This window comes from Patiria miniata, unplaced genomic scaffold (assembly GCF_015706575.1).
Source record: "Patiria miniata isolate m_02_andy unplaced genomic scaffold, ASM1570657v1 HiC_scaffold_18, whole genome shotgun sequence".
Taxonomy (NCBI): Eukaryota; Metazoa; Echinodermata; class Asteroidea; order Valvatida; family Asterinidae; genus Patiria; species Patiria miniata.
In genome coordinates this window covers 1,376,522-1,401,818 of record NW_024037056.1, presented here as the reverse complement: position 1 = coordinate 1,401,818, position 25,297 = coordinate 1,376,522, and the positions used below count along the sequence as shown (strand labels likewise).

Genomic DNA, 25,297 nt, shown 5'->3' with positions numbered 1-25,297 from the left:
CAATCAGGCCATATTCAACATACAAACCAACTGTGCACACAAATTTGACTTCAATAAAATGTATCCCAGCTACACGTAGGCCAAATGGCTTTATCTGTACAAATGCAGATCTACAAAATAATGAATACCAAAGTCAAAATAAACTTCACATGGAAGATAAAATTGCACAAAAGTATGAAGGTTAAAACTACAAGTGTCCAATACTGAACCTGCTGACAACAATACAAAAAAATGCAGCCCAGTCAATAATACAAAATGGAAGAGATGATCATGTCCCTCAACAAGTGAAACGGCGCATCACAGCCTGGTGAATGTGGAGAAACATGTTGCATGGGAACAGCAAGAGTAAATCCCATCTTGTACCACGCTCCTTGATAAATAGTCGGCCACAGCGAGGAACAGGCGGTCGGAGCGAGGAACAGGCGTTCGGGGAAACTTAATAATTTACAATCAAGGAAAATGTTTATCCTACATTGTCCAAGGCATCCTGTCTACGATGCCACTTTTGTAGCGGTACGCCAGTAAGGAGGTCCGCTCAAATGATTAGATTTAAGGACGCCAAGGACAGAACAAGACAAAAAGACAAAATCAAAACAGGAGTCAAATTATGCTTGGTCTCATGAACTTGTTCACAAAAATCGATTACAATAGTTTAAATTAACACCTGATCTCAATTTGAACTCACAAAAACAACTGTTACAAAAAGTATTGATAAGATAATAGATTCAGTTTCTAGCTCTATAAATTGTGACACAGTTGCCACTGATAAAATATATTAAATTACTAAGGTTGTATTTCTAAAGTTCCCAGATTCAAAGTGAGGTTCCCAAGGTTCACCGGTTCTAATATTTTAATTAGGTTCCCCGAAGTTCCCCGAACGCCTGGCAAGTGTACGGCTGTGTTGTGAACTAGGCCTTTATATTGCACCTGACATGAAACAGTCGTATTGCAATAAATCAACATGTGACACACGGTGATTAAAACTTTGAGATTGTGAAGACTAATTCACCTCCAAATCACTCCTTTTGTCAACATGAAATAAACTAAAACCTAGCCCAGCGGTAGCAGAGAACTTGCATTATGACATTAGAATGTAAAGATAAAACAAATTTTGCTCATTTGAAACTAAAACGTTGGTTTTCAAGCACAAGTTTTGTACACGATACTCACACTTTGGTGTGCAGGCAGAAAAGGGCTGATATTCGCGCGTTCACGGCATGCACTGAGTGCGCGTTTGTATACATTTTTCTGGGCTGTGTGCCAATTGTACGGTGCCTCGTAAAAGACGTCTCACTACATTATTATTATTTATTCGGCCAACAAATGAACACATTTACAATGACAAAGCAAACATTTATAATAAAGTAAACAAAAATTGGAAATTGAAAAAGTATGACCAGACGACTGACTGAAGGGTGCGAGAAGGAATGGGTCGGGTTGGGGGGGGGGGGGAGGGAGGGTGGACAGTTTGACAGGGAAGAGGAGATAGCAAGGACATTAAAACATTCCAAACCGGCCAGGGTAAACAAAAGTGTACTTAAACACTGTAGTCTAAGGCCTGCCTACCCATGCTCGAAATGTCTACACAAAACTAAATAAAATCTATACAATATCAATATAAATATGTAAATGAAAAGTAAATGAACCAAAATAAAAACAGAGCAAAAATTTAGTTGGAAACAAAATGGCAAGCAAATGTAATATAATCCTATATATCAACAACACAGACCAAACATCAAGGTGCAACGAAATTCAAATACATAGACTCAATGAAAGAGAGACATCACACGAGTAACTGAACATGTCAAAGAAGCAAAAAGCAACAAAGACAACAATACAAACTAAAAACACACACACACACACACCCACCCACAACCCAACAAACAAACGAACACCCAAACTACCCAACAAACAAACCCAAACAAAACATTAAAAAACAACAACAACAACAAACAAACAATCACCCCAATACCCCAACAAACAATAAAAAACAAACAAACAAACAGCCCAATAACCAGCCAAACAACCCCGACAACCCAACAAAATATAACAAACAAACAAACTATAATTACAAAAAAAGACCCAACAAACAAACGTGTTTGTCAAATGTGACGTAATGGCAATGCACATTATTTTGCTTGATAAGTTGCTGTCATTGTGCAAAGTTTGGAGAATCGATTGCAAACGTTACATGTTATTTATTCTGCTCTTTGCTGAATGCAGGTTCTTGTGGACAGGATGAATTTGCATGCCAGGATGTATCCTCTGGCTTGATTTGTTTGGCACCAAACGACACCTGTGACGGTGATAACTTTGCACTGTGCCCAGATGGATCAGATGAATCTAACTGCCGTAAGTATATTTCGGATTCATGAAGCATCATTGCAACTGACTTAAACTCTGTTAAACTTAACGGCATGAGTGATCTTTTCAATTTATCCCAAAATAAGCATGCCAAACTATTATCAAGAAGCTAACACTTGCTCAATATAGCCTATGTAATTCTTTTTTATTTCCCTGCCATCTTTGAAACAGATGACATTAAGCGTTTTTCAAGCAACTTTCCGTGCAGCAGCGTACAATACCCACCTAGCCGCAGGCCGGATACCGCATTAGAATCACCTCGGATCCATGTTATCCAAAGACAATGTTTTGTTCTTGGGGCTTGTGTACATTCTGATCAAATTTAGATTTTTCTGTCCCTTTAGCAAAACCACTGGCATTCCTCAAATTAAACCTATAATTTGGTTTTACAAGAAACCTAGTATTTTTTTCTGATTTTTCATTAACTGTTCTATTTTCTTCCGCAGTTCCATGCGGAAAAAGCAACATCGCCCTCAGCAACTCAACGCAGACTTCAGAAACACTGACTTCGCCTTATTACCCAAACAACTATCCCGACAATGACCGGTGCATTTGGTTCTTCACAGTTGATGAAGGCTCCACGATTGCCTTCCGTTTTTCCGTATTCAATACGGAGCAAATATACGACACGTTGACTATTGGCAACGGCCACGAGTCCTCCGATGGTGACTCTGTTATTGGTCTTTTTAGCAGTTCCCTGACGAGTCTAGCCGTCTTTTCCAATAACCACACGGCATGGATGAAGTTTACCAGCGATTCTTCGGTAACCGAGATCGGATTCGAGGTAAAGATCACACAAGAAACATCTGAAGGTAAGTAGCAACTTGAAAAGATAATGGAATGTCTCCTGAAGTTGTTGTGCAGCTGATTTTACGGAAGAGTGCATACATGTAACTTATGTCGCTCAGCGCAGATTTACACAACTAATTACATTTGCGTAATATATAATTACGAATGATTTCATGAAAATTGGTATAAATATGCTATTCAACGTTTCAAGAATAATTTCAAACATCTTGGACAAGGATGATCGTTGCTTTTAAGATATCGGCCACGAAACAGTTTATACTTCGAGACTTCACAAAATACACAAAATACTTCGAGATTGTGCTAATTCTGAATAAATTAATTTACTCTTTTTTTCTGTCCCTAGAGCAAAACCACTGGCATTCCTGAAATTAAAGTTATGGTTTGGTTTTACAAGAAACCTTATACATGTAGTAGAGTCATTTTCCTGAAATCTGTGACCATGTTGCGGATACCTTTTTTTCTTGATGGATTTGACAAATTGGACCGATTTAAAGGGAAAAAAGCTCCTATACACCTCTTAAAAGTGACGACAAACATTTTATAGCATTTTTTTTCAAAATGGCCGCTGACGCCATATTGAAATACATAACAAATGATATCTCGGGAACCAGATGAGCCATAACGATAAATGAAGTGTCGATTCCTACTATTTCTGGCATGACAAATCTGCTAAAATGGTATTTATTACGTTTCGGACCATCGTGACCTCAGCATTCAGAAGGGTGGCTGGTAGCCATCTTGAAAAACGGCATTTATTATATCTCTGGAACCAGAGGGGCAAGATAGACTTTTAAGATGTTATTTTCAATTAATTCTGGCATTAATCCCATTTAAATCCGCCAATATACCTAACTTATTTCGTAAATCACATATTAATGCTAAGTCCGATCATCTTGAAACTTGGTGGTAATGATGACGTCATCACCTGATTTTTATTATTTTTATTAATTTTTTACATTTTTTCTACCAGCAAAATATGACATAAAATGCAAGCTGATTGACTTCAAACTAGGTACAGACAAAGACTAAGGTTAAGTTGGCCCTAGACAAGTGATGTTATTTATTATGACATCATCAATGGTCATGTGACGTCATCCTAAATGTGTATATTTTAATATTTTATATCTTGAAACTGTAAGCGCGATTGGGTTGGAATTTGGTATGAACATATAGATAGGGACGTGTTGCAGGCAAAAATTGGAGTGGCGTCATTATGGCGTCATCATGGTTCATGAGACGTCATCTTAAATGTGCATAATTTAAAGTCCTATTGTTTTGAGAACTTAGTCATGGAACTATGTTCTTGCATATACGTTTTCTGATTGAAAATGGACAAAACAAACCATAAACTCATAAAAAATATGATGCAGAAAAGTCCTATGTTCTGTTCTTCAAACAGACATATAATTCTAGTTTACCCTTTTCTTATACTTATCCTAACTTTTTCTTGAATTCCTTACTTTTTCCTACTTTTTTTGTCCCATGACTTCGAAAAATGAAATCACATCGAGTATTTTTCATAACAGTGTTTCAAATTGTCATATGTAAATCACACAATGAAGGGTTCTACTTCCAAGAGCTTAGTTGAGGATGGAGCACAAGTGTTGTGAGTACAGAATATGCCAAATGAGGCTTATGATGCCGTGGATGGTGGATTGAGTATCAACGAAAACTACTGAAAGCCTTCACTTTTTCCTGATTTCATCCTCCAAAGTACTTGTCCCTTTTTTTGGAAATTTTGATCCTTCTGTTCTATTTTATTCAACTGCCGGGTCTGTTTGAAAGCCTGTTATGTACACTGTATAACGTCCGCTACCCAAATAGACAAAGTCAAAACCACAATTTGTTGTGTAGGATCCAGACTTAGGCATATGCAACGCAACTATACGTTTGCGAATGTGACGTGAGTGAAATGTACACTGTGAAATAGTGCTTACTGCGTTATTGCTGCTGTTTTGTAAAGTTTGAAGAATTTACTGCATAACTTAAAATTTGTATTTCTCTTTGCTCTGTTGCTGCAGTTTCTTGCACACAAAATGAATTTAAATGCAAGGATAACTCATCTGGCTTGATTTGTTTGGCACATGACGTCACCTGTGATCGCATTGCACTGTGCCCAGATGGATCAGATGAATTTTATTGCGGTAAGCATATAATATGGATTCATTAATCGTTTCGCAACTGCTTTCTGTTAAGAGCATGCAGGATCATTTGCATTTATCTCAAAAATACAGAAGCATTATCAAAAAGCTTACTAAAGATCGTGTACACCAGTACGTAACACCCCGTGAAATTATTCAATACAGCTTGCTGTTATTTAGAAGAAATCAAGTACTGTATAAGCGATTTTCAACAGTTGAAAGTTCTTTTGACGGTCTTTTGACGGTATCGTGTTTCGCGATCAAAAGGTTGTGCATGTTTTTTTGTTCACTGTTTTCTCAAAAAGTATTGTATCCACTGAGTTGAGACTTCACGTGGTAAAGTTTTGACCATTCTTCTTTGGAGTTTGAGTGGTATTATTATTAATGGAAATGAACAAAACGCAACTAAATCAAATGACCATAATTCCTTTAAGAGGCCCATGCTGCATCATCTTGGCCCAATTTCTTGGCTCTGCTAACCACAGAAATCCGCGCTTACTATCACCATTTTGTGCTAACCGCGCTAGCACAACAATTTTGTGCTAACCCTGTAGGTAAGAATCCTTAGTTACGGGATGTACGCATGTGCAGAAGCCAAAATTCCTCGCTAAGTAACGCGTGAAATTCGCTCACCGCAAGCACAGAATTTTCTGCTACGGTTAACAGGGACTTTTTGCATACGGTAAGCAGAGACAAGAAATGGGCCCAGCTGTGTTACATGTGTAAAACAGAAAAGATACCATCCAGTCCCTTGTCAACTAAAAGCTATACCAATGAATAGTCACAATTCAAGGCATTCCTTTGTTATTAATTTTCACCCCCTGTTAATTACTTGTGAATTAATTGGCGTGTGATGTGCTGGCGACCAATGTGTGATATTGCACTTGTGATCTTCGGCAATCGATAGAGTACTGCATCCATACTACTTGTACCAAACTGCTGTCTTTTCTACCTGTCCGGACTCCGTACTTCAGGAATTCATTTAGTTCTGAACTGTACCATTATTTTTATTGTTACTTAAAAACAGATGACTGTGGACCGCATAACATCTCCGTCGACAAAGATATCATTAACCTCAATTCACCGCGCTACCCAAACCGGTACCCGAATAACTACGACTGCAACTGGCTCATCAAAGGTCAATCGAAGCAACTTGTCACCATGCGGATCAAGGATTTCGAAATGGAGGAACCGTACGATTATTTGGATGTCGTTTTTCTAAGGAATGGGGAGGATCCCAAAGAGCTTTTTCGTCTTACGGGGGCGGATGTCTCGAGGCGGACAGTGACGTGGCGTCATGATGACGGAGCTCTCGTGTTGGAAATGAAGACCGATCTAATCATCGCACGTCGAGGGTTCTCCATTCTGATATATCATATTAAAGAAGAGGATTCGGAGGGTAAGTCTGGTGCCCAGTGTCAAGGCAATTTTCAGTGTTTAGGCCAGGCTGGCGGGGATTCTCCAGCCTCGACTCCATGGGCGCGTGTGCGTTCCTCCGTTCCTTCACTGATCGCGTAAGGCATGATGGGAGACAACATGGCGCAACAAGATCGGACCCACGGGGAACGAGGCAATAATGCACCACCATACTTCTTTGACACATATTCATATCACTCTTTAGTACAGTATGTGGAAGATATTGCAGTGAGTCGATCATCATAAATCTTGTACCCGTACCAAGTATCACAGCCATTCTCAGTGTGCAGTCTTGTGAGAATTTTTTGCAAAACCCTTCTTTATCTCTGATTTATGTTCCTTAGTTTTCATTTTCACATTAGAATAAAATTACTACATATATAAAATTCAACGTATTCAACAATATTACTTTTAAATGACAGCAATTGCATGCATTAATTGACAGAACTGTCCATATTATTTTTGTTTTATTTTATTTTTCAATAATATGAGCATTAGCAAGTGCTCATAACATAAATTTAATTTTGGCTCACACTTAGTGCAACTTTCTACTCCTCTTAAATTTTTGAAAACTATTCGACATCAAATTTATTTAATTTTATTTTTGAAAGCACCTTTTTTTACATTTCAAATTGTCCATGCTTTTCTTGACAAATATGGGCGCTGTTGCTATGATGTCATTTCAGGAAGCCACTGTTCATTTTAAAGATTTTCTGATAAAACATTTGAACCCAACATTTGTTGAAAAACTTTGCCTATTTATGTCATGTCACTGAAACAGAAACAAACAAGCGGCGAAGAAAAACAAATAATGACAGCAAAATATCCAAAAACTGTGGCAAATCTGAAATAGCTGTAGCATAATTTAATTATTCATGTGATTCTTGTTTTTTTTTAGCATTTTGTCAACCTGATGAGTTCCATTGCGGCAATGGCTTTTGTGTCACCAATTCTTCCCGCTGCAATGGTTTCCTTGATTGCATAAATTACGGAGATGAACTTAACTGCGGTGGGTCTGTCATCTCAAAGTTTTCTTGCTTATTTCCGGTAATGGAACCAAGGATTCTTCAAGAGGGGTCCATAAAAAAAAGGAAAAAAACACTTTTTTCCTGATTGAAAATATGTTTTGTAAAAATCTATTTTTTTCAATTGTATTTCGCCAACCCCCAAAATAGGAAAAAATGAAAAGTGAAAGAAATTGCTTAAAAAAATAGAAGTAAAATAGTGTAAAATAGGTTTCTATTTATTAAAAATTGGATGCTATTTAAAAAAAAAATAGGAAGCTTGTTTCCGAAAATGGCGTCTTCCCAAACAATGGTTGCGAGTGATATACGTACACGTTATGTAAATAATGTAAAGCATAGATCCTTGCAGATAATCTCTATGTTGGTACAATCCACAAAATAGGAAGGAAAAATTGTCCATGGATATCTGAAATATTCTCATTCCCACATAATAGAAAACAAAATAGCCTGTGAATCTCGTGAAAATTTCAAAGTGTCCAAAAAATAGTCGAAAAATAGCATACTGTTTTAAAAAAAGAAATAATATAGGATGGCGACAAGAAAAATAGAGATAAAATAATGCATATGTACCTACTTATTCTGATGTAATAGGAATACAATCTATTTTCTAGGAGAAAATAGGTCAGAAAATTGGTAAAGAAGCTATTGTAATTGGAAAGAAAATAGGATTCTGTCAGAGAAATTCTACGAGGAATTTCACTGTAGCTCGCAAGCCTCAGATAACCCATTAACATGTATTACATTGTATTTACTCCTTGGTAAACCCATCAAAGCCATACAGTGCAGGGGTGGATTGGGGCGGTATAATGAGTAACATATAATAGCACTGGGACTAATGGTTTAAATACGGGGGAATCCATACACATGTAGACTTGGGACCTGGGCCACAAAAGTAGAAGGCAAGTGTCAGCGCCAGTCGAGACTTGGGACTGGACTTGTAATAGAATTTGTGATGAGCTCAGCTACAGCACTGTACGCAGGTACATCGCTCGCGGTTTGACTCCACGTATACGGAGAGCCATCTGTAATGTTGTAGCCTCATTGTCAAACAAAACGTTGTGTCATAAAGACGTAGATCGACGAGTGAGTATTCAACTTCTCAGATTTCATTATGTTTTCTCTCCCAATTTTATTTTGCAACAGGCGACATCTTCTGCCTAGGTTCCTACAAGTGCAACAACCTCAGCACCAGTTCTATGTCTTATTCCTTCACTGGCAACCTTTCTCAGGCGCAGTGCATTCCACTGGCGCAAGTTTGTGACGGAGAGCAGAACTGCCCAGAGTCTGACGACGAAATTCAGTGCGGTATGTTCACTTGACCTGCGTGACCGGACTTGTGACCTGACTTGTGACCTGATTTGTATACCCGATTGTGACCCGATTTTGGAACTGACTTGTGACCTGACATAATTGTATGTACCCGATTGTGACCCGACTTCTAACCTGACTTGTATACCCGATTGTGACCCGACTTTGGAACTGACTTGTGACCTGATTTTTATGTACTCGATTGTGACCCGACTTCTGACCTGACTTGTATACTCGATTGTGACCCGATTTTGGAACTGACTTGTGACCTGATTTTTATGTCCTCGATTGTGACCCGACCTCTGACCTGACTTGTGACCTGACCTGCGACCTGACTTTTGGCCTGACTTGTGACCTTGCTTGTGACCTGACTTGTAAGCTGACTTGTGACCTTGCTTGTGAGTTTGCTTGAGCTGACCTGTGACCTTGCTTGTGACCTTGCGTATGACCTGACGTGTGACCTGACTTGTGACCCAACTTGTGACCTGACTTGTGACGTGACTTATGACCTGATATTGTACTTTGTGACTAACTTGATTAAAACTCTGTCCTCTTGCGATCATAGATATAAAGCGATGTCCCGTTGGTTGCAAGTGTAGCTACAAGGGCACAGACTTAGTAGTCCATTGCAACAATGGCTGGGATTCCTCGACATTAGCTGGCTTGGCACTAATAACACACACTCTGTAAGTTGCCAATTCAGTAAAGGTCACATTGTTTTAGCAAACAAGCAAATATGGGGAACAAACAAAATTGATTACGAGATTATTGAAGTAGGCTAAGTTTCACATGTTCTCTTTTCATGTTCACATTTTTTAAACCCCTTATTATAAGATTGAAGTAAAGTTACTTAGAGCTGATAAATGCACAATTTTATGCGGTAACTAATTGAGGTTAAACCCCAGGGTACACCGTATTGAAAACCCATAAAACCTACGTAAACCTCGAGGTAAACATATAGAGGTATTAAACCTCAAGGTAGGCCTAGCCCCTCTAGGCAAATTCCAAGGGTAAACCTCGAGGTAAATGCGAGGTAAACCTCGAGGTAAATGCGAGGTAAACGTCGAGGTAAATGCGAGGTAAACGTCGCGGTAGGCCACGAGGTAAACCTCCAGGTTGACCTCGTGGTAGACCTTGATCATGTTATACCTCGAGGTAAAAATATAGAGGTATTAAACCTCCAGGTAGGCCTAGCCCCTCTAGGCAAATTCCAAGGGTAAACCTCGAGGTAAATGCGAGGTAAACCTCGAGGTAAATGCGAGGTAAACGTCGAGGTTGGCCTCGAGGTAAACCTCCAGGTTGACCTCGTGGTAGACCTTGATCATGTTAAACCTCGAGGCAAACATCCCGGTAAACTTGGAAGTAAACCTAGACGTTAAGCCCCGAGGTATACCGCGATGTAAACCTTGAGTTACTGTCTCTTAAATGTTGCATTCTTCCTTAATAAATTGCTTCAATATACGTGGTAAGTTTGTACTGTATGTTCCCAGAAAGTATGTTGTTACAGATTTGTATAAAACATCTGACTTCCAACGGAGCGAAATGTCTTGAATTTTATTTTTTCTCAATCAATAGTCAGCTCTCCGGAGTCAACATTAGTAAGCTGGACCAGGGAATGTTCAAAGCGATATCACATCTTAAAGTGTTGTGAGTAGTGGCAAACATTTTGGTGTTCTGAAGATTTTTTGGCTTATAAAATAATACAATTTCTATCTGGTTATGAAGTCAAAATAATCTCAAAATGAGTTTTGATTTTTGTCTTTAATAATCTCAGTTATTCTAATGTCAGTTTTGGGATTGCCATTTTTCAGTCACTCGCTTCTTTATTGGTATATCCATGATGATGTTTCTTTCTGACCTTTAATTGTAGTCACCTTAGTTATATCTACGTAACTTTTTAAAAATATATTTTAATTAATAGGTCATTAAAAAACAATCGCATAACCGAGATTCAGGAACACACATTTGACGGCCTGGAAAACCTGTTGTGGCTGTAAGTTAAAATCTTTTCTGAAGTTTTTTTTGAATGCACCGTGGCCTCGTGGTCTGGAGCATTGAACTCGTAGTCTGTGCGTATTATTCTGCAGGTTGTGGGTTCGAGTCCAGCCTGGGGTTACAGTGCGTGTGTCCATTGGCAAGACACTTTGTCACTCATTTCTTCTCCCTACCCAGAAGTAAATGGGTACCTGTGACTGCAGGCAGAGGTGGTCATTGGGATTGATTTTAGCTGCTTTGCAATGAAATGGTAGCTTCAAACTGTACAGGGAGCTGATATTTTGTTTGGATTTTTTCTTTGTGCATGGGTATAAAAACTTTGGAGTGAGCCAAAATTATGATTATTTATTTGTGGGCCTCCCTTTCAAAGCATATTTTGCAGTACAGGAAAAAGCGGTTTGTGTTTTTTGAGGGAATAGTGGCTTTATATCTTAGAGCGATTGTTCCAACAATTCAACACACATTGTACTCATTTATGGCAAATATTATCAAAGAAAAGAATATCCATGATTAAAATAATGCATTTGGGGGATTTTCAGGGTGATTGCAGAATCATTTAGTAAATGTTATTTCTTGTTGCACCATGTGGACTTTTGAATTCACTCAAATGTTGTCTCTGTTGTGTTACAGGGACCTATCAAATACATTGATAACAGAGCTGCAAGGTTCTGCTATGGAGGAATTGTCTAGTCTACGCGGAATGTAAGTAAGAACAGCGGTTTCACAAGACATACCTGTAGAGCTTGCAAATTGACCTAAAAAATGGGCACGATTTTAAGGGCAAGCTATACTTAATGATTAAATTTCAAATGCATCATGTAATGGCCTTAGTAATGCAGGAGAGCGCATCGTAGATTTCAAATATTTGCATGGGGCACACCCCAGACCCCATAGCAGCCACGCCTGAGACTCGTGTTATTAGTTAATTAGCGGATGGTGTTGTTTTGCCAATTAAAGTTGATTTCCATACTTCTGTTGACTTTCAGTACAATTTTTGATGTGCCATTGACGAGAATCAAGACAAATGCATTTGATGGTCTCAGCCAGGTGAAAACATTGTGAGTACTTATGTTGCTGAAGGATTCTCATTTTGATAACAAATTATTTGTACGTCGAGGCCTCTAACTGCAATCTATCACTAAAGCGATGAACAAAAATGACACCATCTGACCAAATAAACAAAGGACAATGAAATTTGGTTGATCATTAGTTCTCTTAACATTCACAGCAGTGACAGTCAAACTTGACAAGAATGCACACATTCGCATTTATATTTGAACGGGGAAGTATAAACTTGAAAGTTCAAGGTCCATCTTCCAGCATTGAGTAGGAGATCTTTAGCTTGATACATAATTATCTAGATACTTCTGATATAAATTCAATCTTCAATAAACGAATTCCTCACTTGGTGCAAATTTTGACCAACCACCAACACTTCATTTCAGGATAATTGTCCGCAACATCGAAGGCCTACCACGACTTGTAGTAGAAGATAATGCATTTCAAGGACTTGATAATGTGACAGAGTTGTAAGTATAATAATAATAAGTTGCTCGCCAAACAATTCAAGGGCGTATCGGGAGAGGGGGAGGGGGGCAAAGGGGGCCATGGCCTCCCCCCCCCAAAAAAAACACAGAAACCATTTTTTTTTTATGTGACGTCGCAATAAAGGCAGGCAATGAGTACAGCACCATTTTTTCCTCAAAAAAAAAAAAAATAGGTTAAAGTGGTCAGAAATTGCCCCAGATCGCACCACAGAGCATCTAGAATCCAATTTTTTTTTCGAGGTCCTTAAGCGGGCCCCGAACCCCACACCGTAATTTTTTTGGCCCCCTTTTGGGGGACCAACAAATTGTTTGGCCCCCCCCCCCAAAAAAAATAGTGCTCTGGATCCGCCCTTGAAACCATTGAATGTATTTTTTAAATCAGTCTGCACTATGTAACATTTTCTGGGTTTTTGTGTAACCTTTTCTGGGTTTTTGTCTTCTGGCAGGTATGTAGATGACCACAGACTGTGTTGTTTCTTCCCCTCGTCCGAGTGTAAGACGCTCGAGCCACAGCCTCCACTTTTCATGTGCAGCGAACTGATGCCTAAAATGGTCCTCAAAGTATTCATGTGGATTCTTGGTATTAGCGCCCTCGTCGGCAACATCTATGTCATGGTGTGGCGATGTCGGGAAAGGACGGCAGGCAGAGAGAGTCGAGTCGTTCAGTCTTTCCTGGTGTTTAATCTAGCTGTGTCGGATGCCCTTATGGGGTTGTACATGCTGATCATAGCCAGTGCTGATGCGTATTTCGGAAAGAGCTATTTTACGGTGTCTATGGAATGGCGGACGAGCCCTATGTGCAAGATTGCTGGGTTTATTTCACTCGTCGGCAGCGAGGCTTCTGTGTTCTTTCTCACCCTCATCAGCATCGACAGGTTTCTTTCAATCGTCTTCCCCTTCAGCATTTACCATCTTCGTCCAAAGTCATCTCGGATTGCTGCATTGTGTGTCTGGATTGGTACGGTGATCATTGGACTGGTTCCAACAATACTTGCATCCGACTCTACATCTGATTTTTACGGCCTCTCTGATGTTTGCATCGGGCTGCCTCTGATGACTAAAGTTACTGAATACGAGGTGGTGGATCAGCAGATTGATGCTGGGGGCGTGGCGAACATCACTGTGGGGATACCGTATCCTGTCGATTACCGAGCTTCCTGGTTCTTCTCCATCGCTCTGTTCCTCGGGGTCAACCTTCTGTGCTTCACCGTAATCCTCATCTGCTACATTGCCATCTTCAGGCGAGTCCGGGCATCGAGCAAGAAGGTGAGCAGCAGTAGCAGGGACGATGAACAGCGTTTGGCCATCAAGATGGCCGCCATCATCCTGACGGATTTTGTCTGCTGGGTACCGGTCATCATTATGGGTATTCTGTCACAGGCCCGCGTGGTGGAGATACCAACGGAAGCCTATGCCTGGATTGTCGTTTTCATCCTTCCCATCAACTCCTCTCTCAACCCCTACCTCTATACCATTGCAGATCTGTGCTACCAACAACAGAAGGCTGCTTCTGTAAGGAGGAAGTATGAGCTGGCCATGAAGAACGCTCGTTCCAATTCAGAGAACCGATCAAATGTTCCTGTTGTGAAAACTGTGACCTCAGAAACCCAATTATAAGTCGATAGCAAAGATGATATGGGTGATGCAGAATATAACTTCCTCCAACCCCAAAATAGCTGTAAAGTAAGATGCCATGTTATTTAGTTTATAAAACAACATTTACTTATTGCCGGATCTTTTTTGTTAATCTACCAGATTTATTTCCAAAACGTTTAAAAATTATAAACAGAGTAATACCAACAAATTAATGTATACATTATAATATTGCATCTAGTCTTTTATATACTATATAATCACATGTACTCAGTTTTTGGTTTTATTTTGGTAAAGTAAAAGGTCACGTTACATCCCCTTCCTGGTGGACAATTGGGGACAACGCTGATGTCGCCTTTCACGGCGCAGATCTGCTCTTCACAGCTTGGTGTGATTCTGAGAATCTTGCATATTTTGTGAGGAGGAACAGTTTTGGTCGATCCCAAATGCTTTAAGATCCCCTTTGATGGCATACATGTATTTCAAACATCTTCCATGAGGTCCGGTACGTACATGTTCCTGTCGTGAGCTCTCTGAATAGGACTTGTTTTGGGAACCTGTCATCATACATCCGTCAGACGTGTCTGACCCATCTTGAGGACCTCACCATAATTGTAACTGTGCAGAGGCCAGCACGATGCTCCCACATTGCTTATCTTGTGCCAATAGCAGACAACAAAAATCTGTCTGAATAAGCAATGTTGGCCAAACAGTATTGTGTAGTTGTAAGTGTTTACGGTCTGTGCTTCACTGTAATCCTCATCTGCTACATTGCCATCTTCAGCTGAGTCAGGGCATCTAGCAAGCGTGTGAGCCGCAATAGGTTATATTTCGGTATATTAAAGGTCTTGTCACGGTGACAATTAAGACCTTTTATATACCGAAATATAATTAACCCATTGCGGCTCACACGCTTGCTCGATGTCGACTTTCAAGGCACAGTGCTGCTCTTTCGGCTTGGTGTGACTCTGAGCGTCTTCCGCAATCATGTACATAATTGCAGCTCGAGAGTAGTACAACGTCAGTTGAGATTAATAAGATGCATGTGTAACTTCAAACGCCAAAATAGATGAAGATAAAGACGTCAGTGCCATTTACCTTTAAAAAGAATTTCTTGCAGCTTTTTTTTCTTCAAACTCGCGTTTTTTATGTTACAATTTTATATACAATAGGCCTTACAATAACAATGAACGTTGTAAAGAAAAAGGCTTATCCTTTGAATTGTATAAATTATTTCATTATAATAATCATCTTACATGTTTTATAGCTATACTCAGTTTCTAATTTTATTTTGGTAACTTAAAAGTATTATGCTCGGTTAAATATATGTAAGTAATCAAGAAATTATGGTACATGTACAGGTATATTAATGATGTGGCCTCCATTTATTGGCTTCCTTTATTCAGTGGAGTACTGTGGCCTCGTGGTTAAGGGCACTGATTCGTGGTCTAAGGGTAAAGCTGCAGGTTGTGGGTTCGAGTCCTCGCGGAGTCATGGTACGTGTGCCCTTGGGCAAGGCACTTTGTCACTCATTGCTTCTCTGCACCCAGGAGTAAATGGGTACCTCATGTGAGGGCAGATATGGTTATTGTGATTGAATTAGCTTCCTTGCGCCTAACAGGCTGCATCGAGCTGTATACTCCCCAGGGAGCTGAGATGGTATTTGGAATATTTTATGTGCCCAATGAGCAGGGGTAATAATGATGTAGCGCCTTGAGCACCAGTCCTGGTGGATACGTGCGCTTTATATTAATATCCACTATTATTATTATATCAACTATTCAGAAACTCTTTAGCGTTATACTCCAACGGTAAATTGTACCTTTATATATTTGGAATAAAATCTTGTTATTAATCACTAATTGCAGCTTTTTTTTAAATTGCCATTTTTTATGTTATTTTATATACAGTAGGCCTTACATTAACAATGAACGTTGTAAAGAAAAGGGCTTATTCTTTGAATTGTACAAATCATTTCATTATAATAATCATCTTACAATAGGCCTTACAATAACAATGAACGTTGTAAAGAAAAAGGCTTATCCTTTGAATTGCACAAATTATTTCATTATAATAATCATCTTACATGTTTTATAGCTGTACTCAGTGTCTGGTTTTTATTTTTGTAACTTAAAGGTATTAGGCTCGGTAAAATGTATGTAAGTAATCAAGAATTTATGGTACATGTACAGGTATATTAATGATTTTGCCTCCATTTATTGGCTTCCTTTATTCGGAAACTCTCTAGCGTTTATACTCCATCGGTAAATTGTACCTTCATATATTTGGAATAAAATCTTGTTATTAATCAGTAATAGAAGATAGTATGCTTTGAAATCAATACTGTAACTCATCTAAAGTACAACTACACTTTGTAGATGAAGGGCACAAAATATGCTCCAGATGACGTTTTACCCTTGAACTGGCATTTGGCTTATGACCATAGATGCTCCTGGTTACAGTCTTTAAAGTCGGTGAGGTATAGGTCAAAAATTAGTACATGAATGTAGTTTGACTCAACAACTTTCGATGCATAAACACTCTCTGCTTTGTATCACAAAACACTGAACAGTAGACCTCATCCTCCATGGCTTTATGTGACCGCGGGGCTCTTCGGCCCTGTGCACACACAGCTCCAGTCTTCGGAAATCCAGGCTGCCTTGAGTTAATATCAGCCAATCCATCCCAAACATATAGCTGGGATAGTTATGTTGGAAACAGTTTCTCCAACACGAAGGTCTATGCGTGCCGCGCGGAGCACTTTCAGTGGTCTTCCATCAACTTGTCTCACCCCAGTGTTCCATCATTCTAAATCAGGTCGCGGTTCTTTCGACAGTGTGTAGTAGTACGGGTAGTACGTACAAGTGTTGATCTTATGAACAAGTCATTGGCACCGGTGTCAATCACTGATCTCTATATAAAGACTGGATAGCGGATATGCATACAACATTCACACAGTAGACTTCGCATATTGACCAATTCGCCCCCGGTCTCACGAAGATGGCCGCGTATAATACGAACGTTCTACACGTAAATACGCGCGCGTTGTATCAACAGTTGACGCGCATTTTGGTCACGTACACATATTATGATGTTCTAAAAGGGACACATTTCCGTAGTGATTATTATTTCAAAACGCCGAAAAAATTATATTTGCGGCATTTTAGTAACCACGACGTTAGAAAAATTGTAGTTAACCTTGGTCAGTGATGGTGGTCAAAATATAAGTCAAGTGAACCGCGACGTTACAAAAGAAATCATGCTGTCTATAAAAACGGCAACTTGTCCTTTGTAGATCACCAGCCGGTCTCACCAATATGGCGTCAAATTCGTACATTGTGCGGCTCTGTATTAGCTATCCAGTCTTTATATAGAGATCAGTGGTGTCAATCAACAAATAGATCTTGGTGGACCTCACCGACCAATTGAACAAGCCATAGGACAGCCACTTTACTGGAGGTGCCAGCTCAGGCCAGCTGCCGAGTCTCTTTCTGGTTCTGAGAGCGTTTGCGCTTCGGCTTGGATGTGCCCCTGTTAGCCTCAGATGAATGTATATCGATCGGCTCTGGCTCACGTACCTCTTTGGGGCCGGGTGCACTTCTTGATACCCCGAAAACCTTTGAACCATCTCGCTCAAATCGACTGTTCCTTTTTTTATTTTCACAGATGACTGGATCCAAACCAGTAAATATCCTTAACTCGTATCCACTTTTGCCTGGCCCGCAGAGATGCCTCCAATATTGAAATTCGCTCAATCAACCGCGGATTCCGCCCCCCCCTAAAATCTCGGCCATCGAGTGACGAAAATTTTTGGAACTCGGCACATGCATAGAGCAACTCTTCCTAAACATACCCAAGAAATTTCATGACTATAGGTCAAAGGGTTTTGGAATTATGGCTAATTAATTATTCATATGTACGAATGGCAATTTTGCTCTTTGTACACGACGTATATGCGAAAATTCAGTTTTCACGGCGCGTAGCGCCGGAAAATTTTTCGCTTCGCGGCAACCCGTGGTTCGATTTTTATGTTTTTGGTATCAAAAGATGCGCAAAGCTCGAGGCTAAAAAGTCATAACAGCTCGGGTCGCGAAATTTTTTTTTTTTTAGAGGCTATCACGGAAAATGTTGAGGGGGGGGGGCGGATTCCGCCCCCGCCCCTTTAGGGTTAAGGTTGTCGGCGTGTTAGTCACACTACTGTTTCTCCACAACAACATCTTGTAGCTCTCCTTTGAACCTTCTCAAGAGATGAGATGTGGTTTAATCTGTATGGATTCCAAACAGCAATTCTGTTTTACAGGTGTGGTCACACCTGCTAATTGCAAGTTTGCCGTGCGTGGCTGTCATGATTCTCTCGAAGGTGGTTAATAAGCGCCCTCTCTTGTTTGCGCCGCACGCCTCTATAGAGGGAGCCCTCTATATATTGACATGGGTTTTTAATCGCCGGTATCGACTTAATGATCAGATGATGAATTGACGAAAATTCTGGAGTCGTATTTGCGTACAAATCCTGCCACAATCATGGCGAACGGAACACTTATTTACGGTTTAGTGTTCCTATGTCTAGGTTTTCTCACATTACGGGAATTAACGCAGACAGAGGCCACGCCAAATGAACGGCCAGCGATGAAACTTTCACAATTTAGCGGTCCTTCTCTGAAAATTCTTTACTGGTGAGTTACGCGTAGGCCCTATACTAAAGCGAATGTCGTATTTTGTCTACCTACCCATCAAAAATTCCTTCTCCACGAGTTTTTCTTTTCCTTTGTTCGTTTCTTTTGTTTTTGTTCCGTTTCACTTTTGTTGTACCATTTGTAGGCCTAGACCCGTGAACGTGGCTATATACATTGCTACGCTTCAATCTAGGCCTATAGTAAAAACACTCTATTATTAGTATTGTGATCCACAGGCACGGTTACTGTGATCGAGTGACCGTTCTAGCCGAATTTTGGCTACATTTGACGGAATATTTGCATACAAAAATGAGTTGTACAGAAAATCAAGCAGAATATTTTTTTCGGCAGAATTATGCAGATAAATTACATGAATTAAGGACAATCAAAAAGATCAGGAAAAATATGGGCACATTTGGTTTGAAAAACCTTAGTATTTTGAAAGATCCCTGAAACAAACCCTTACACAATGGAACAGCAATATATACAGGGCGATTGGCAGACTTTCGAAGTGGATTTAGCATGTTTAGCAGAATTTTACATGGTATTACGGTCATCCTGCCATGTAAGACTGTTAGCCGGGTACCCACTGGTGGGACTCCTACCGTTTTGCGCATGCGAAACTCGGGGTACCAGAGTGTCATGCCTGTCTTTGATTTTCTGATCATTTTGAAAACATTCGTTGTGACAAAGTTGTGCCGTATTTTACTTCGAATTTCTTGACAATGACAGATCCAACACTCGCGTAAATTCACAGGAAGCCTAACAAGTAAGTGATTTACCTATGGGCAAAATTATACGAGGTTTATATGTAGCGGATCAAAAGATATAATGATTTCGCTTGTATTTATGCGAGGGAAGCGCGTGGCGTTGTATACAACGCCAAGTTCACGGGTCTATATACTAACCCTAGCCCCACTTGTGTGGCCTTAGTATTGCTTCACTGTACATAATTGCAGCAATATCGTGGCCACACTAGTGGGGCTGTACTAACCCTACTTCTGAAATCAGAAGGCTTCCTCCGTCTGCGCCTTCTCATTTCAGTAATATATTAACCCTAGTCCCACTAGTGTGGCCGCGGTATGCTGCGCTGAACCTAAGGCCACACACCGTGGTCCGCGCACTACTGAGGACGTTTTCATAAAATTTGCAGGGAATTTCTTACATATGGTTGTATTCTACGATGTCCCATCTATCACTTCTGGGATGCTTAGGTGTAATGATGTTCAATTTTCCGAGATATTCTTGAATCTTTCTGGAGCCCATAATTATGCACTCGTGAAACGTCCGGTGATGGCAGCCATTTTGAATGTGACAAGAGATGACCTCAAGCTGTGACGTCGCGTTTATGCAAATTGCTTGTCGAGCGAGGGCGCGAGTTGCAAATGCGACGGCTGTTTCCTGGGCCGTAGATCCTAAATAGAGATCAGTGCACGTGGCCCCCAGACGATAAATGCATGGTACAGGAAACAGCTGTCGCATTTGCAACTCGCGCCCTCGCTCGACAATGCTTGTAGTTCTGAAGATTTCATAGCTTTTCCACTTTTCAGCCATGTCCACTTTTCGGTGGAATTGCCCTGCTATTATTAAAGGGACATTCATAAATACCTAAGACAGTTTACCCGTTCCCATTGGTCAAGAACCTGCCACATGGCCGGTCTTAAACGGATGATAAAGACATGGTTGGCTGGTCTTAAACACTTTTCCAGTGTCACGTGAAATTTGGACTTCCATGAAATCCAGTGCCTTTTACCGTTTTATTGGTTGAACCTGCACTCAATGCACATGCATGCATTGAGTCCGATGTAAACGACCAGGGTTTTCCCATCTTTTCTTGGTAACAGTATGACGTTAGGTCAGTTTCCTTTCAACCAGACCTTTTAAATAGTAAACAATCCAAAACATGAAATTTTCCGGGATTTCAGGCCGTAATGGCCCTTTAATTTCATTTTTTTCCCAGGATCTCCTACTCAAGCGCTGACCCCAAAGTCCTACGAAATTGTGAAGGCCCTGGAGTTGCTGGCTTACCACCTGGGCTTGCAGTGGACCAACAATCGTCTCATTCGGGAAAAACTCTGGCCGATCCTCAAGGCCTGGAGCCACCAAGTACAACAAGCCGCCCATGCAGCAACCGGTCCTCAAACCGGATCAGGCCAGAACAAACCGGTGCCAACCGGAATTGGCCACTGTGTGCAGTCTCCCGCTGACGCCTCTGCCTGTGCTGCTATGAAAGTTATCGGTGGGTAATCTGATTTTTATACAGTTTTATTCTCACTCAGATTCTTAAATAAGTTCAATAAGAGAGCCAGGCTAGCAGTCTTGTGGTTGCTACGGCCGATTTGGCCACTTACATAACACTTTATTTTGAATAAAACAAGATCAAATTACCGTTACACAGACCTTTTGATGTTCGCGGGCAAAATCTTTGAACATCAATTTCTCCTGTTTTGAAGACAGTATCATCATGCCACTTTTGGAGTTTGTTTCCCTTATAATGATCCCCAAAAATTGTTTCGATGTGTTCAGTATTTTTCATTAAAATTGTAAAAATAGTTTGGGGTGTGTCCATTTTTCAAAGCCGTAACAAATGGTATTTTCAATATCTGTGAATCGTTCCAAGCCTATGGTGTGCTAACATTGGTCCATATACGAGACCCACGGTAAGTCACCCTGAGTCATGCTAATAAATATGCTAATAACAAGCTACATCACCGTTGCGGCCGAATTGACCAAATCATTTCGGCTAAATCGGCCGTGGTAACGTACCTGAAGACCACGTTTTGTTTTGCTTGGCAAAAATCTGAGGTGAAACTTACCTTGGTGATAGTAGAAAGTGTAACACAAGCATCTGCAACAACAGATGAAGCTGAAATTTGGAATGTACTAAGATGGTATGAGTAAATATAATTAAATCGATTTGGGGACCTTTTCAAAAGATTATTAGCTGTCTTTTACCAGCAACTAGTATTGAAGGTTCTGCATCAATAACGACAATTTTTTGGAACTGACATGAAGCTTAGGATTTGTTCTACTATTATAATTTAACATTTAAATCATACTAAGCATGTTTTTTTTTTTCAAAAACAGAACGTTCAAAAAGCAATGTTTTATGGGGTGCAATCAGTTCACTTCTTTGGTCTGTGGCGTCCAGTTACGTAATCGGATAAAATTGCCTTAGCAACGTACGATTCAACGCCTTGGCAACCGCAAGACTGCAGTGTCCTCTTTGTGCCTATCCCACCGACCGTTGCCTGTGAATCGGGCAGTGCTATTGTATATGATTACCCAGTAACACTAATGAATGGGTTTATCCGGCCCACTGTGTTTAAACCAGATGCATGAAAAGACTCCCAGAGAATAGCCATTCTGAATCAATTGAATAAAACTTTTGTGTGCTCTGGGACCAGCTTTACTAGACTTAACTTGCGCTGTATTTTTACTGAACTTTTTTCAGGAGATGTTGCCGGTTTAGGACTGGACAGTCACAAAGAGTCTGTGTGCGAACTACTCAAGATGTTGGCGGCCGTCTTACAACAACCCTCGGCCAGTGGTAAGTAAAAATATGCAGGGCTACACCCTGGACTCGGTACATGAACAGTAGGTGGCGCTTCGTGACGACTCGTTCGAGCTCCGTGGGTGATGGTTAGGTGATGTTTAGGTCCGCACCATTGTTGGTACTGGTACAAAATTCCTCTCTTCTTGAGAACGACAGCATACCAGGCTCAACGATTTTGCAGGATGTTTCGTACTGTTTAGTTCGTACAATATCAAGTGGTTTATTTCGTAATATTTTTTGCAGTTTAAGTTTGAAGTATTTACAAATAGTCCTATATGTCTTTAATTTTGATTCCGCACAAGCTTGTAGCAACTTTGCGCAAGCGTCAAACACCACCAACTCTCCCTTTGTAAACCATTGAGGGGGTACTTTAGTCTGAGTATCACCCGTTATCCACGGAGCCAAGAGTCTCCTGTATATATGCATTGCTTTACTTTAAGCATTACTTTAGTTTACTAAATCGTGATGTCATTTCATTCCCAAATCAGGACTAAATGGTTTGATTGGTCAATTCGAATGCAGTGTTTTATAATACAACAACAGCAGGGCATTATCGCATAACATGATACAGAGTGCGTGACACAGGTTTTTTTTTTATCCATTGTCTATTTTGCGAAAGTGGTGAATGACTAAAGACCCGATATAGAAGGCGCTCACTGATTGGTCCAAATCTAGGAGGTCAAGAGGCGGTTGTCTTGCCTAATTAATCAGCGAATCTGCTCACATATCAAAGACCACGGCATTCGCTGTGGTCTATTGATTAGGCCAAGTTCGGGCAAGGACCATTAGTCGACTAGTGGTTGATTTGTGACGTACCTTACGCCTGCGCACTGAAAGCAACGTGCAACGTGTCAAATGCTGGTCAAAATGTCATCGCAAAACTTCTGGATCCTGGCTCTCTGCTAGTGTTATGAATGCGCGCGGCTATTGGTTACCAGCGATGCAACCAGCCCCAGTAGGTTGGTTCCAAATAGTGGACTAGCGTAGTCAACCACCGTCGACTAGACAGAGTTCGGGCAAGCGTTAGTCGAACTATGGTTAACCATTGGTCAACTATAGTCCTTGCGCAAACTTGTCCGTAGACTAGGGGTACTTACGCACGGCGCCCATATCACTCGGGCCACTATTTCAAGTCACTGTGTCTGGTGAGTAATCAATCTCTATTTTTGAATTGCTTGAACTTGTTGCAGTTCCCTGGACAGTGCAGGTTTTCACCGCGGAAGCCGTTCTCTGCTTGTCGCCTAGCAACCCGACCTTTGCCCTGGAGGTCACCCAGAAGTGGAGACGCCAAGCCCAGTTTGTGCCCCCGATGAGGATCGAGGACAAGCTGTGCATGTTGGAAAAGGTCGTTGGTGCTATCCACAATGTTTCAAAGTAGGGATGTTAAGGCCCTACTACGGGACAGACCCGACCAGTCCCAACAATAGTTGGGGAATTAGTTCAGATACCATGGTTGGGGCGTCAGGCTGGTTCCTACCTCCTATTAGAAGCGATAACATAGGAATCCGGAACCAGTCTACTCGGACAATCCAAAATTACAGTTTTTTTTAGTGCAGATGACCAAAACAGAGAAAAACTAATTATTTGTGAACATGAAAAATAGTTGAAGATTTGTTAGGACAAAAACAACATGAATTTGTTTGGGAAGTAAAGACAGTACATTTTGGCAGATATATTTCACAAATATAACATTATTTTGGCAAGAATTCATATACCGAGGCATTGGCTGGTGTGTCTATATCCTTATTGCGAATCTGGAGTAAAAGTTTGATGCCACATTCCATGATATAGCAGTAGCATGACTGAAAGTTTAGGAACCAGACTATCAAAAAATCTGGTGCCAAATTGTTTATGAACACAGCATTAGCATGACTGAAAGGCTGGGAACCAGACCATCTCTATGGCAACAATTATGTCAAAGTTTGTCAATTTTGCCAGCGTTCCTTTGAAGTGAAAGTCTGATGCCACGTTGTGTGATTGTAGCAGGAGCAGACTAAAAGTCTGGGAACCAGACCATCCAAATGTCTGGTGCCAGATTATTATGAACACAGCATTACCATGACTGAAAGTCTGGGAACCAGACCATCCAAATGTCTGGTGCCAGATTATTATGAACACGGCATTACCATGACTGAAAGTCTGGGAACCAGACCATCCAAATGTCTGGTGCCAGATTATTATGAACGCAGCATTACCATGACTGAAAGTCTGGGAACCAGACCATCCAAATGTCTGGTGCCAGATTATTATGAACACAGCATTACCATGACTGAAAGTCTGGGAACCAGACCAGTTCTTCGCCCACGATTATGTCAAAGTTTGTACGTCCATTGTGCCTCAGTTCCATAGTATATTTCATCCAGTTGCTGTTGGATTAAAAAAACAAACAAACAAACAAACAATATGACTTCACAGCAGCATTATGACATGAATTTGAATATTGTTCATTTTCATATAGAAAGATACTCAAGACCAAAAGAGAATTCAACTATGTTTTGGTATTATTTTTATTAAAAGTGAATTTGAAATTCAGAAAAGTGCGTTGACTGTAAAGGAGATAAACGTCTAGCAATAATAACCCGCCCCTCATAAAAAGAGAGATTTATTTGTAAAATGGAACTTGTATTGTTTACAGGTCTTTATATTAAAACATATGAAAAGTAGTTATGAAGAAAATCTATTTTTTTTCCCAGAAAAAAAACCCGTATATCATGTCTTTGCATACAATAATTATGTGATTAATATTTGCCTGATATTTATTTTCAAAATTTTTGGGGTATTTCTTATTTCGTTAGAAGTATCGTTGCATATTTTTTTCTTCAATATTTTCAGAATACTCCAGACAGTGGTTTTATGCCAGTCAGATCTC

General features: G+C 40.3%; 1 protein-coding gene across 1 annotated transcript; it reads left to right on the top strand.

Annotated features, from left to right (window-relative positions):
- Positions 1-1,684: 1,684 nt before the first annotated feature.
- On the top strand, positions 1,685-14,344 carry LOC119725004 (G-protein coupled receptor GRL101-like). The gene is made up of 14 exons (XM_038196370.1): positions 1,685-1,697; positions 2,224-2,352; positions 2,811-3,176; positions 5,196-5,318; positions 6,343-6,714; positions 7,630-7,740; positions 8,900-9,061; positions 9,630-9,750; positions 10,640-10,711; positions 10,986-11,057; positions 11,690-11,761; positions 12,046-12,117; positions 12,505-12,588; positions 13,053-14,344. The coding sequence occupies exons 1-14, from the start codon at positions 1,685-1,687 to the stop codon at positions 14,221-14,223; spliced, it is 2,940 nt and encodes a 979-aa protein (XP_038052298.1). The 3' UTR covers positions 14,224-14,344.
- The last annotated feature ends 10,953 nt before the right edge of the window (positions 14,345-25,297 follow it).